Source organism: Vigna umbellata, chromosome 1 (genome assembly GCF_029865625.1).
Source record: "Vigna umbellata cultivar VRB3 chromosome 1, Vumbellata_1.0, whole genome shotgun sequence".
NCBI classification, from domain to species: domain Eukaryota; kingdom Viridiplantae; phylum Streptophyta; class Magnoliopsida; order Fabales; family Fabaceae; genus Vigna; species Vigna umbellata.
The window spans coordinates 2,168,822-2,183,833 of record NC_142165.1 but is presented as its reverse complement, the minus strand read 5'-3'; the positions used below and the strand labels follow the sequence as shown (position 1 = coordinate 2,183,833).

Here is a 15,012-nt window from a genome sequence, read left to right as displayed (position 1 = left end):
TGAAAATCGTTGCACTTAAGATGTTATATTTTTTAGAAATACAAAAAAAATTTATGTATAATGTTATATTAAAATACGTATAATGCTACAGTGAAATACGTATAATGCTACAATGATCTGAGGTTGTTCCCGGAAAACTTCTAGAATCTCCACACTAAAATCCTTCCTACTCTAAATTATTCTTAATCTTTCTTTCTTATGGTTTCTCTCTACTTCTTGGTGCAAAATCCCCCTCCCCCTTACTTGGTATTTATAGGCCAAAATTCAGGTCCAATTTGGATTTTTTTTATAAAAGAATTTTATTCACCTAAAGCTATTTTGTCTTCTTCTTCATTCTGCCTCTACTTGTTTATGTTGTGCGATGATCATATAACGTATGTGTTGTATGAGATCAGATGAGATCAGATGAGGTTTTAGGAGAGGCAGAAGATGTTTAAGCAAGGAAATGTGCTGGAAATTTATTTGGGATTTTGGAAATGTATTTGAATAATGTTACTTTTGTAATGTAATATTCCAGTTTGGATTTTGGGATGAACTGTTATGTTTTAAGTTCAATGTTTGTATGGTATAAGACAATATTTTATTAAATGAATGTATGTTTTGAAAAAAAAATGGTGTGATACTCATAGAAGGGGTGTTACACCCTTCGTCTATTTCTATTGTGTCCATTTCTAAATCTATCAACGATGCCTTAGCTCATCCTGATTGGCGTAAGGTCATGCTAGATGAACTAAGTATTATTCAAAATAGTGAAACTTGGGAGCTCGTCCCATTACCATCTAGGAAATCTATTGTTGATTGTAGATGAGTTATTACTATCAAAGTTGGTCCTAATGGTATTATTGATTGTCTCAAAGCTCGACTAGTGATCGAAGGCTACCCACAATTTTTTGGATTAAATTATGGTGATACTTTTTTTAGTGGCAAATATGGCTTTTGTTCATTTATTTATGGCCATGATTGTTCTTCAATAATATTCTCTTTATCAACTGGATGTCAAAAATATTTTCTTCAATGAAGATTTGTAGGAAGAAATGTATATAGAGTAACCTTCCGGATTTGTTTGTCAAGGGGAGTTTTTTGTATTAGTATGTCATCTTTGTAAATATTTATATGGCCTAAAACAGTCTCCTAGAGTTTGGTTTGAAAAATTTAGTAGCGGTGTTCAACAATTTGATATAACTTAGAGTGAGGTAGATTGTTCAGTCTTTTATTGTCATTCAAGTGTTGGATGTGTGGATTTGATAATATATGTTAATGACATTGTTCTTATAGGTAGTTACCATCATTTGCTACCATTTTCAGACTAAAGACCTTGGTAAACTCATATATTTATTGGGTATTGAGGTAGCACAATCCAACGATGGTATTGTTATATCTCAAAAGAAGTATGCATTGGATATTTCAGAGGAAACTGGGTTGATGAATTCAAAATCTATTGACACACTCATGAATCCTAATATAAAAATCCTACCAAATCAGGGAGAGCTTATTTCATATCCTGAGTCATATAGAAGATTGGTTGGGAAATTAAATCACCTATCCATGGATCCTAATACGAAACTCCCACCAAATCAAGGAGAACCTATTTCAGATCTTGAGAAGTATAGAAAATTGGTTGGGAAAATAAATTACCTTACAGGTACTCATTCCTTTTTAGTCACTGTGGTAAGCCAATATCTCAATTCCTTGTGTGAGATCATTGAAATGCAATCATCCGTATATTAAAGTACATTAAAGGATCTGTTGAAAAATGTTTGTTATATGGTTCCAATAACCAGACAAAAGTTGTTTGTTATTTAGATGCTGATTGAGCAAGATTTCCTTTTGATAGAAGATATACTTCTGAGAATTGTCCATTGATGGCAACTTGATCTCTTGAAAGAGCAAAAAATAAAATGTTGTGGCAAAATCTAGTTAAAAAGCACAATATAGAGTTATGGCTTGAGCAACTTTCGAACTTGTTTGACTTAAACAACTGCTTAAAGAGTTATAATTTGGAGACACCAGTCAAATGACACTTATATATGACAATTAAGTTATTTATCATAATAGTTCTAATATTGTCTTTCATGAAAGGACCAAACACACTGAGATTGATTGTCATTTCATTCAAGAGAAAATTGCATCTGGAAATATCAAGACTCAGTTCGTTAACTTAAATGATCAATTAACAAATATTTTCACCAAATCTTTACTTGGATCAAGAATTAATTATATTTATAATAAGTTTGATAGATATAACCTATATCCACGAACTTGATTGGAAGTGTTATATTAATTAGGAAAACATAGTCTTTATATTAATTATTTTATTTTTTCATATTAATTTGTTTTTATCCTTAATTCACATTGTCATTATTATAAATACATTAATCTCTCTCTCTATATATATATATATATTTTTTTTTTTTTTTTCTAAACAAGAAAAATTAACCATATATTTAGTTTTATTATATTTAACACAAGGTAAAAGAAAAAAATATTAAAAATGAAAAATAATTAATATTTGAGTTTTGTTTTTTTTAAATATGTATTTTTCTTTTCCTTTTAGTTATTATAATTATTTTTGCTTCTAACACTTATATATTTGTTAAATTTTAATCTAAGTAATATACTAATTATTTGTTTCAGCCAGATGAAATGTTCGCCACACCATAATTTTTGCAAGAAGAATGACAACATTAACAAAAAACAAAAATTTTAAAATTAAATTAAAAATATTTTTGAGATTTTCACTAGTTTTTGGTAGATATCTTTGTCTCACGTAGGATATAATAATATTTCTCAACATTGCATTCAAATTTTTCTTTAGTGTTAGATCTCAATTTAAGATCTTAAGTAAACTATATATAGGTCGCCACAATGATTATTTTTTTTATAGAAGATAATTTAAAACTAATTTAAATAATTTTGAAGATTTTACAAGTTCTTAGAACTTTATTGTTCACTGTAAGTGGAAATCTTGTGAGAAAAATATTTTTTATGAGTTTAAATATATAAACTTCACTTATTCTAGTAATAGAAAATAATATCATTAAATTTTAGATGTATATTTCTTTCTTAGACTACACAACTAAAAGATGGTAAAGTAAAGCAGCTTGCGATCCATAGCTTATTTTCAAAAGCCAATCCAACCGTCCAAGTATTGCCATCAACGCTCCGCAAAGACTTGTATATCTTGCCACGGATCACAAACACAACCCGTCGATTAAAAAACCACGAGCGGCCACGATGCAAGAAACACCTCGAGATTCATATCCGCACTCTTCCCGCTCCAAATAAATACCACTTCCCACCCTTGCTGTTTTCCATCAATAGAAATCCCTAATTTCTCAACTTTTCACAAAATCCCAATTCGAATTTCAATTGAACAATGTCGGGTCGTGGAAAGGGTGGCAAGGGTTTGGGAAAGGGAGGCGCCAAGAGGCATCGCAAGGTGCTCCGTGACAACATCCAGGGCATCACGAAGCCCGCCATTCGAAGGTTGGCGAGAAGAGGTGGCGTGAAGAGAATCAGTGGGTTGATCTACGAAGAAACTCGCGGCGTTCTCAAGATTTTTTTGGAGAATGTGATTCGTGATGCGGTGACGTACACGGAGCATGCTAGGAGGAAGACGGTGACGGCCATGGACGTTGTGTATGCGCTCAAGAGACAGGGAAGGACCCTCTATGGATTTGGAGGTTGAGGGGTTCTGGTATTGGGCATATTGGGTTAGGTTTTGTTTTCTGGGTTTTCGTTTTGTAAATGTATGGCCTATGTGTTTTGTGTAATGGTTCTATAGCTTGATTGTTCTCTGTTTGATGGAGCATGAAGTAATCAAGTTTGTTTAGTGTTATTCCAATTCTCCTATTAATTGCAAGTTAATTATTAGAAATTGAGTAAATTTACTGACTTATGAAGTTTTGTTGCTTTGTTTTATACTTTTTTCATTGCTGGATTTACACTTTCACAAGTGAAATAGAGGTGAATGAGTTTGCAAATGGGTTCTTATGGATTATTTTGCTGTGAATATATTATTTCTGGAGGAATTGGAAGCTTGGTTTTGAAGTTCATCTGGGTCTTTTGTTTTTGTTTTGGAGCTGGTGGTGAGAATTTGATGATGTTTTAGATTCACCATTTTCGGAAATTGATTATCATTTTGGTTTATTTAGCTCAAATTTTCACTTAATTTTGCGTAATGGTAGAAGGAAAATGAATGGTGGATTGTTGATGAATATGATTTTGTTTAAACTCAGCTGACATAATTTACCGGGATTAGTATATTAATGTTTGAAACAAGAAAATTTTAAGGATGAATTATCTTCGATTTATCCATGTGTTCTTTTCACCGGAAGCTTTTCAAGTCGCTCTTTGTATGTGTGTCTTGTATTTCATGCCACAGATATTAATAAAATATTAATTATTCTTATTTTTACATTTATTTATATATAATATAAAAATTTCTTTTTTTCCGTGTTACTATTATTTTCAATTTTTATTCGTTTTCCTATTTAGTTTTTTTTGTTAATTTTAATCATTTTAAAAATTAAATAAATAAAAAATATTTATAAAATAAATAAAAGAAATTATTTATATTTATTTTTATAATTATAATTTCATTATATTTTGTTATCATATAAAAAATAAAACACATGCTTTCACTAATATTAATTATGATATTTGAAATATTATCTTTCTTAAAATTTAAAATTGTTAAGATTTTATTTTTAAAATATGTAGAAAAATATATATTTAAATTATATTTAATTTCAATATTATTAAATGCATTTAAAATATATATTTTAGTTAAGATATAAGAAGAATAATAATTCATCTTTTAAACAATTTGATATTCAGATTTTAAAAAAATAATTTTAAATTTTAAAAAAATATAAATTTCTCTATCTTAGAAGAACAATTTTTTTTGAGTAAAAATATTAATAAATATATATGATATTTTGAGAAAAATATAAACAACTCCAGCATATAAAGAAGGAGTATTCTAAAATTATTTTGAAGATTCTTGAATGGAATAGAAGATAAATGCAATGAATTAGTGACCAAAGGTTTGATGTGCAAGTTTGACTTCCACAGCATATACAACTCATACTGACCCACACATTTATATCGATTGAGTCTATAACATATTCTATATATTTATTTTTTATTTATTTATCTTTCAAGATAATAGGGATTGAAAAATTTACTTAAATTTATAATAAATCAATTTTATTAGAAGGGGGTAAAGTGTACTTATAAATTGAGTCCAATTAACTATGTTTTAAGTATATTCATTATTTAAATCATAATAAAAAGCTTATGAATAATAATTTGAAAAATTATATTTGGATACATCTCAACCTTTTCTATTTCTATTCAAAATTTAGTGAAAATTTATTTCTTTTTACATTTTTTATTTAACTTTTATATTCTGTAAAAATAAAAATATAGTTTTATTGGTATTGTGTAAGTGTAAAGTAAAAGGTTATTATCTTAATATTTTTTGCTAAAATTTATGATTGATATATTAATATTTTTAATAAAATATTTCCTATTTTGATTATTTATTCAGCTTCAAGCATTATTCATTGAGTATTTATGTTAGCATCGGTGAATAAAGATAATACTGAAAAGATGATGAATACTTTTCAATTTTATAAAGGAATACAAGTAAATTTACATATTTAAGGAGAAAACAAACATTATTTGATTTTAATTTTTAGTAAATAATTATTAAATACTGTTAAGTATTGTTTAAAATAATTACTATAAAAATTCTTTAATATTATTTAGATCATATGTGATAATTTATAATCAGTTAGTATAATGTAACTCAGTACCTAGCAAGAAAAAATAGGTATGCATTGACATTATAAGGTAGGGTTTAGGATTTACAATTTACTTATCTAAAAAACTACAAAAAAAAATTATATATATATATATATATATATATATATATATATATATATATATATATATATATAAACAAATTTTAAAATAAAAAATTAAAAACAAAGAGTAACCTAACTTTTTTGGAAATTTATTGCAGAGAAAAATTGAACATGTAAAATACAGAGGTGCCACAAGAAAAAATGCACTGAAGAATGAAAATTCACTTTTTAACTAAAATAGTATGCTACAAAAAGGTGAATTTAGAGTACAAAGTAAGGTTGAATATATAAATTTTAAGTCAAACACGGTTAAGTTTAATATTTCAATGATATCTTCTTATTGATTTATGAAATGATTTTTTTTTATTCTTATGACATGTAATCTTACATTACAAGAGTTATTATACAATATCTTAATTAATATATATCTGTACAATTTTACTTCCATAAAATGATTTTATATAAACACGCACTTTAACTAATATTTGATTTGTTTACCAATGTTCTTAAGAAAAATAAAAAACTATTGTACTTTAAAAAAAAAAACCCAATCCATCAAATGAAAATAATTTCTTATCTGAAAAATGAAAAAAATAGAAACAGTTGGAAAAGTAAAGACTGACGTGGATGAACACCATTGGCCAAAATTGGACGTTGGATCTGAGGCCGGCCATGATGTTATGTTACAAAATGTCACTCACCTAGCAATTGACCTGGTATCACACAAAAACAAAACCGTTGACCTAGTTTTTTCCTAATAAATCATCAAATTCATCGTTTAATTTTCAAACTGTAAAATGTCACTCATTTCTCTCTCTATAAATAAGCTTGTTCAAAGAGATATTAAAATGAAAGTAATTTTAATTTTTTAACTTTATTTGACAATATTTTCCATTTAAAAAAGTAAAATGTGACTTAGTTTATCATGATTATTATTTTGAGGTAATTGTTTGATCGTGTTTGATGATTGGTAGAATATTTATGACTTTGACTTTCAAAATGTTAACTTGTAAAGGCAAACCTACTTGTGTTGATTGGACTGATACAAAACGTGAATGAAGAAATGGTCTGAGACAAATAAATTATGAGGCAAGAAAGTAACAGATGAGCAGAATGAATATCAGACCTTCTTCTTTATATTTTTGACACAAGAAATGATCTGGTCTTTGAATAGCTCTGCCATCTCTAAATGAAGAAAACAGCATCTCCCAAATTTCAGCAATCTAGCCAAAGGAAACAGAATCATAATCACCAAGTTCTTGCTACAGTCAATGATGAAGAGAGGCACAATCCTAAGACCGGTTCTGCACTCAAGTCTTTCAAGAATGCTGTGAAGAAATGTGCACAGATTTTTTCATTGTTTCTCCTTGGCAAAAGAAAATCAGCCTCTTATGTTGTTGGAAATGATGACAGAAAAAATACATCTAAAGTCAGAGGGGTGGCATCATGTAAGTATGATGATGAAAATAGAAAAATGTTTTGGTTTTTTGGTGATCTGAAATGATTTTGTTGTTCTTGCTCAAGATCAACCCTTTATATTAACTGGGGTTCTGATGGCAAATGCCAAGTCACTTCTGCATGATGCTTTTGTAGAATTCTTCTGAGTGAGATTTTCTTAAACTGAGATGTGCCAATTTGCAGCATCAACTGATTTATCTTCGGAGAGTAACACCAAGAATTCATCAAAATGGAAGTTTTCTTATTCCTACGCCTCATCTAGCACTGCAAGTGGACAACTTGGAATTGGCAACTTCTCCTTTGAAGAAATTTACAAGTCAACTGCAAAATTCTCACCAGATAATGAAATTGGACAAGGTGGTTTCGGAACTGTCTACAGGGGAAAACTAAATGATGGATCTATGGTTGCCGTAAAGCGTGCCAAGAAGGTAAATTAATGTTCATATTTGACTGTTTCCCATCTCAAAATTGGCTCAATTGTGCTGTAGATGATGAAAGTGAAACATGTCCATCAGATTGCTGTCTTTCACAAATTCTGTTATGTGATATGAGCCTAATGTAGTGAATTCCTTGCAGGAAGTAATACACAGTCACTTACACGAGTTCAAGAATGAAATATACACCTTGTCTCAAATTGAGCATCGGAATCTGGTGAGGTTGTATGGATATTTGGAACATGGAAATGAGAAGATCATTGTTGTTGAATATGTTGGTAATGGTAACCTTCGAGAACACCTTGATGGTAAGTCCTGTGTATCCAGCCATCTACCAAAGTAGGCTCATGCAGTCTATATACTGTTCATTATTCAATAAAGCAATACTCTGATGCAGTTCCTTAATTATACAACACAGTGGTGACTAAAAAAGCAGTAAATTATATTGCAGGGATTCGGGGAGAAGGATTAGAAATGGGGGAGCGTCTAGACATAGCAATTGATGTAGCTCATGCAATAACTTACCTTCATATGTACACAGGTGTGTTCATAGAACTAAATTAGAAAGGAACAGATCTGTTACAACATATTTGAATTCTGTATAACTGTGATGTATCTAATTGAACTCTCAGGGAAGGGTATTTGCAATGTCTGCTAAAGTAACCTTACTGTGTCTTGTATTGTTTTTAATATCAGATAATCCAATTATCCATAGAGACATCAAAGCATCAAACATCTTAGTCACTGAGAACCTAAAGGCCAAAGTGGCAGATTTTGGTTTTGCACGGTTATCTGATGATCCTACAGCAACTCATATTTCAACTCAAGTAAAAGGAACAGCTGGTTACATGGATCCTGAGTATCTCAGAACATATCAACTCACTGAAAAAAGTGATGTTTATTCCTTTGGTGTTTTGCTTGTTGAAATGGTGACAGGAAGACATCCAATTGAACCAAAGAGACCCCTTGATGAAAGAGTGACAATCAGATGGGTAAGTGTATCAGTTCTTCAAAATTTCAACTTAAAGAGTAAATTACCACATTACTTTGGAGTAAGCAGTAACTGTTTAAACTACTTATGAAAGTCAAACAAAACTTCAATCAACATTCTGCAAGCAAGAAGTGAACTTTTGACTGGCAACACCCTCAATTTAAAAGGGTGCATGATAGATACACATTATTTAGTTAGGTTAGTGGGTTGAAGGAACAAGACATTTTGCCCAAATAATAAATAAGAGAAAGGAGGTATCTTGTGGCTTGAGAGAGAATTGATGCTTTGGGGAATAGGAGGTATCTTATCTAGAGAGAAATACCTAATTCTCTTTATGATAAATGCTACTAGCATCACATTATTTGGTTGAAAACTAAGTTTCAGCAAACTTTAGTCAAATAGAAGTTTGCTTTGTCTTTCTAATTAGATACCATCTGTCGGTGTATATGTGAGAAAAAATAGGAGATGCTAACTCATTGTTATTAGTTACCTTGAAGATTAAATTATCATCTATAATAATTAATAAAAACATAAACTTTTATAAGTGCTTTTTTTTTACATAAGGCAATTTTATACTTAACATTATGCTAACTGTTGTTCTTTTTAAGTTAATTTTTTTATCGTAAAACTTATGCACACGTAAGTGCAATGGTCCCTTTCCTTCTTTTTCTGGCCTAGTCCAGCTGTGAAGACTTCTTATATTTGAAGTGCACAGTGAATAAATTCTATGGTCATAGAAAAATAAATCTACTTGCTAGCAAAGGAAGTCAATTTCAGTTTCTCTGTTCATAGAATGTGTATGGAGGATGTGATATATAAGCATTTTTTGTTTAATCGAGTGATGAAGTTAGATCCTTAGTCTTCCATGCTAAACAGGGTCAGCTTTGGTCATGTTTCCGATTGATTCACTAATTTTTGTGAGATAATTAGTTATGCAGATTACCATGTTATCTGTTGGAGATCCCATGTTGATTAAGATGAATTTACATAATATAAGATGCTACAAACTTCATCTTACTAGTCAGTTTTGTAGGTTGAACTAGATTTAAAGTTTGTTTCTTAAAATAATATCAGAGTCATCCTAATACTATCCTAGTGAATAGTTTTTTTCAATTAAACCTATTGTATCATCTACTATTGATCTATTATTATTAATGTTTAGTCCCATATAAAAAACTATCCTAGTGAAAGTTTTTGTTTGTTGGACCTATCGTACCATTTAGTGTCGGTTCCCTATTAATTTTTAGTCTTATGCTTAAAATATATGTCTCGATGTGAAGGAATGTGTTAGAGATCTCACATTAACTAAAGATAAGACAAATTTAATATATAAATAGATACAAACCTCACCTTACCAAGTTTGATTAGAGATATGGTCAAATTATCTTATAACTAAATCATAATATTTTACATCACCTAAAAATATGAACAGACTACTTTACAAGTTTGATTTTTGTGACACTGAATTAAGCTTAGAATCTAAGTCTGAATATAATGTCAAAGTCTAATATGTAATTAAAGGAACATAATTTGCATGGATGCAGGCAATGAAGATGCTGAAACAAGGGGATGCTGTATTTACCATGGACCCTAGGCTGAGAAGAAATCCAGCCTCCATCAAGGCAGTAAAACAGGTTCTCAAGCTAGCTTTCCAATGCGTTGCTCCTTTGAAACAATCACGGCCACCTATGAAGAACTGTGCAGAGGTTCTGTGGGAAATCCGCAAAAGTTTTAGAGATGAAACCAATTCTGATCATCCTTCTCTTCCTTCACACCATTCTGCAGATTTTCCTCAAAGGGAAAAGAATAAGCATACAGTGTTTGGCATTGAAGATGATGACAGCTATAAATTTGTCTCTGTACCTAATCATATTCATTCATAAAATTTTGTTCATTGTTTGTTCAGAGTTGTCAACATCTTGTCAGTTTCGTTTATTCCTGATTGGCCTCAATATAATTGTAATTTCGGTGCTCATGTGATATAGATTCTATTCATATTAGGTCTTTGATTGATGAAAAAAGGTTTAAACTGTTGAATGCAATTTAGATTATATACATCAGTGTGACTACAAGGAAGAAAAGATGGCTGAAACTTATCCAAAGGATTTGAGAACCATGTGGATGGAAATTATATAAAGGTAGCTTTATTAATGTTTTCTATAATTGTAAATAAAACTCAGGCAAAGGACATTTATAATTATTTGTAGCCCAGGTTTTTGTCACATATACCTGCCTGGTCCCCACTTTTCTGTTCTGTATCACTGGAAAAGAAAAACAATAAATGGTACCAAAATCAAGTGTGGCAAGGTAGCATGCTGCATAATTAAAGAAGTCTCTATCAAAAGCTTTTACCAGAGTGTAAAACTGCGCAACCTTTGTCTGTTGTTGCTACTGTCAATAGATGTTTTCAAACGAATTGAGATTCTCTGCTGAGTTTATGTTACGGTCCCTATACTGAGTCTTCAAAATGTATTGATATTGTATTTTGAAAAAGTTTTTAATATATTTTAAAACATTAAAACCAATGTCCATCATTATATTTTGAAAATTCAAAAGAGAGACAACACAATTTCAGTAGAGAATTCAAATAACCAACACTATCTGATCCCTTCACATGACTCTTGCTTGCTTCTCTCTCTCCTTTTTTTGTGTATGTGTCTCTTCATTCGCCACTCCTTTCTTACATTCTCCCTTTGTGGTCTAGCATAGCTACAAATAGTGAAAAATATTCTTTCATCTTTTGACAGGATTTGAACAATCAACACCTAAGTTTCTGTGTAGTTAATTATTCCTCTCTTTCCTGTTCTGCCTGTCTTAAATTTGAGATTAGTAATAGCACTTTCTGAAATTGTAAATGGTAATACTCTTGAATTGATGCTTTCTGTTTATGATAATTTTGAAAGACTGAAAAGTTTGCTATTATGGATAATTGTGTGGGTTTGATTATTAGGTAATTGTGCAACTGTGAGAGAGTGGTGGGGTTGAGTTGACTGCCATAGGTCACATTTTTAATATTGAATGATGTATGATATAAAGGGAAATGTGATTCATAAGATATTATCTACCATTCTACATAGAAAAATGTTGTATACAAAACCAATAGTAATACAAACTACAAAATTTTCAAATTTAGAAGATGGTTCATATTTCCTTCCCATGTGATGCTCTTTGATGTGATGAGAATATGGAAGATGCTTGTTTTCATAATCAGTTTGAAAATGAATATTGAAATTACATTTAAAAAATATGAGAAGGTGAATAATAAGTTATAAAATTGATTATCATAAGTATCTTGATAAGATAAAAACAGAGAATTCCGCAAAGTTATCATAAATTTTCATTTAGAATTCATCTATCACTCATTGCAATGCATGATTATTTACCACTATGAAAATATGAGAATGGTTAATCTCTTTTGTTTGTTTTCATCTTTCTATGTGATAATTCAGCCACTTCATTGCAAAAAAAGCATAATCAAAACTACTAAAGAAAAATCTAAACTTATATTGATCCACTTTAGATCATATGAAACACATCTTCTGTCCACAAATTTAGTCTCAAGATGCACATGCAATTCAGGTTTGAGAAGAAATAGCAGAGAAGGTAATTGGAAAGCAAGTAGAGTTCAGCTGGTTTATTCCTTTTGCACTGAGAGAAGTTTATATGATATTTCCACCAAACATCCTTCCTGACACAGAGTAATAGAACATTAGAAATCATGTTCATTACTAGGATTTGGTGAAAGTTGTAATGTTCTTTGGTATCTACTCATACGGCGATTGCTCACAAAAGTGAAAATTTTCATGAGCCATAGAGTAGCTTTAAAATAGATAGTCTTTTTTAAGAAAACATCCTGCAAATATGAATCACTCTATTCTGATATCAAAATCTGCCAGTTACTTAGCATAAGCAACATTGGCTTCACAATAGAAGTAGTACATCCACCAGAACAGAAAAATACACCTATCTTTACAACCTTGTTACTCTTTGCCCTCAACTATCACACTTGCTCTCTCTTCTCTGTTACTCAATTTTGTAGGCATAGAGAACGAGGCAGAACTCAATGGCTGCAATATTGATAGTTGAATAATATCCAACACTGTCATCATCACTCTCACAACAACCCTCCATAACACTGTCTTCTTTCTCATTCTCCGGTTCTGGAGGCCCCGGCTTGAAGATGAAAAGACCAGGCCCTGAACCAGACCCACTAAACAGCCAATCGTGCACATCCCAAAACACTTGTACAGGTTGCTTGTTAACCATCACAGTTTGGTTCCCCCTGAACTTCCACTGCAGGTTCTTAACATTGATCAACACAACCCCATCTATGGTAATCCACATCTCAGGGTCATTAGGACCCCCAGTTGAGCAGTCCACAATAATCTCACTATCTTTTCTCTTCTCATCGAACCGAGCCTTCGTTGTGAAGCTTTTCTTGGCAAACACGTTTTCTTTCTTGACCAACAACATAGCATCAACAAGGGCTGGTCTAGATTTCGTTCTCTTGTAAGCCTTATTCTTGTAGTCTCCCAACAACAACACAACCTCTTCATCACACACTAAGGCTACGTAGTAGTCGCTGGTCGGTTCTGGGGAGCCGGAGAATTTCGCCGACCGGAGATCCCAATAGAGCTCAACCTGGTTGCCATCAACCTCAAAGGTTTTGTACCCTTTTTTGCTCCAAAAGTGCCAAGGCTTCACGTCAATCTTGCAACTATACTGCACCTGACCTCCTACGCTATCAATCGTGACGTGCAAGGAATGGTTCATGTGATTTTTGCACCACAACACAGATACGTTCCTCCAATAGCCCATAACATTGGCTTGGTAGAAACATGTGACGGTGCTTTGTGCTAGTTTGCCAGGCAAAGGCTCCTCTATGGTTTTGTCGGGTAGAATTGTTCCCACTGAATGTGATCTCAAAGAACGATGGAAATGCATCATCTTGTCACAAATTTTGGAAAGGAACAAAATTTTAGACCCCCATTTGGTGCATCAAAAGAAAGAAAGCAAATTTTTCATGGTGGTATCTGATTACATACGTGGTCCCTCCTCACCTCGGATTGTTGTGGGGGGAATCAATGGAACTGTAGATGACCCTTTGGAGAAGCAATGGCATATTGGTCGAAGAATTCAACGCAAGATATGAAAATTGAAAAAGATAAAGTAGTTGGTGTGAGTGATGATAATGAGGTTTGACGGCAATGTGAAGGTGGAATTGTGAATCGAAGGGAAATTTGTGTGGGCTGAGAAAGAGAAAAGGGAAGAAGAGAGGGTTGAGGAAAATGTTTGTGTTTTGATTCTTTGGAGAAAAAGTCTCCATTTAGAGGGTAGAAAGAAAATGTGGCCGAAAGACAAGGAACAGAAAGGATGTCCTTTCTAATGAACCGTGCTTTCAACAAAGTTTCTTCAACTTTCACAACTTAGAGACAAAAAAAAGGAAGGTTAGTTAATGCTAATTCTTCGTCTTATAATGTTTTCTCATATTTCTATCCAAACTTTTTCTTTTCTATTCACTTCAAAAATAATTTTTTTTTAATTACGAATTATTGTTTATTCCAATCTAATTCTAATAACCTCCTTCCAGAACATCTAATTTAATGTATAATTCAAGTTTTTTTTTTTAAACTTATGAAAATATTAGAAATAGCTTCATTTTAATTCAAGTTTCTAAAAGCATTATGGGGATAACTTAAGAGAATTAACATAATAATATTATCGATAAAATATAAATAATTTCTTTCATGGACTTAAAAAAAAGTTATAATTTATTAAGTATTTAATTTAATGACAAGAATAATGTATTTGGGGCCGAGGATATTTATTAATTTTAATTTTCGTAAGTCTTTTTGATTGGATTATACGAGAGAAAATAAAAAGAAAGAGAAAAGTTTGAAAATTGAATTGACAAATAAGAGGTAGACAAGAGATTTTGAATTTTTTTATTTTTATATTAAATTAAATATCATTACTTATAGTTTTGGCTTATCGCTTTATTTTCTGTCCTATTAGAGGCTAAATGGAAGCGTTGTGTAATGAGTATTCTTTTTCAGTGCTGGCATCGTTTGAATGGTCAACTAATAGTCAACTTTGTCCACTAATTTATCATTCAAAATTATACAAACAATACATTCAAATTTTTCTCAAATTTAAATCCAAATTAATATAGATATTGAAATTCAAAATTATACAAACAATACATTCCGAAATCAGTCCTACCTCAATCTAAACCTCCAATTTTTCATACATAGTA

At 31.0% G+C, this 15,012-nt stretch overlaps 3 protein-coding genes across 3 annotated transcripts; 2 read left to right on the top strand and 1 right to left on the bottom strand.

The window, feature by feature from the left end:
* Positions 1-3,303: 3,303 nt before the first annotated feature.
* Positions 3,304-3,838, top strand: LOC124841312 (histone H4). Its single transcript, XM_047317559.2, has one exon. The coding sequence runs from the start codon at positions 3,377-3,379 to the stop codon at positions 3,686-3,688; it is 312 nt and encodes a 103-aa protein (XP_047173515.1). The 5' UTR covers positions 3,304-3,376; the 3' UTR covers positions 3,689-3,838.
* Positions 3,839-6,892: 3,054 nt separating this feature from the next.
* LOC124841306 (calmodulin-binding receptor-like cytoplasmic kinase 2) lies at positions 6,893-10,729 on the top strand. Its single transcript, XM_047317553.2, has 6 exons — positions 6,893-7,321; positions 7,515-7,759; positions 7,908-8,073; positions 8,217-8,306; positions 8,462-8,757; positions 10,301-10,729. Exons 1-6 carry the CDS (start codon positions 7,063-7,065, stop codon positions 10,637-10,639), a joined length of 1,395 nt encoding a protein of 464 aa, XP_047173509.1. The 5' UTR covers positions 6,893-7,062; the 3' UTR covers positions 10,640-10,729.
* Positions 10,730-12,614: 1,885 nt separating this feature from the next.
* LOC124841310 (uncharacterized) lies at positions 12,615-14,120 on the bottom strand. Its single transcript, XM_047317558.2, has one exon. The coding sequence runs from the start codon at positions 13,701-13,703 to the stop codon at positions 12,780-12,782; it is 924 nt and encodes a 307-aa protein (XP_047173514.1). The 5' UTR covers positions 13,704-14,120; the 3' UTR covers positions 12,615-12,779.
* Between the last annotated feature and the right edge of the window lie 892 nt (positions 14,121-15,012).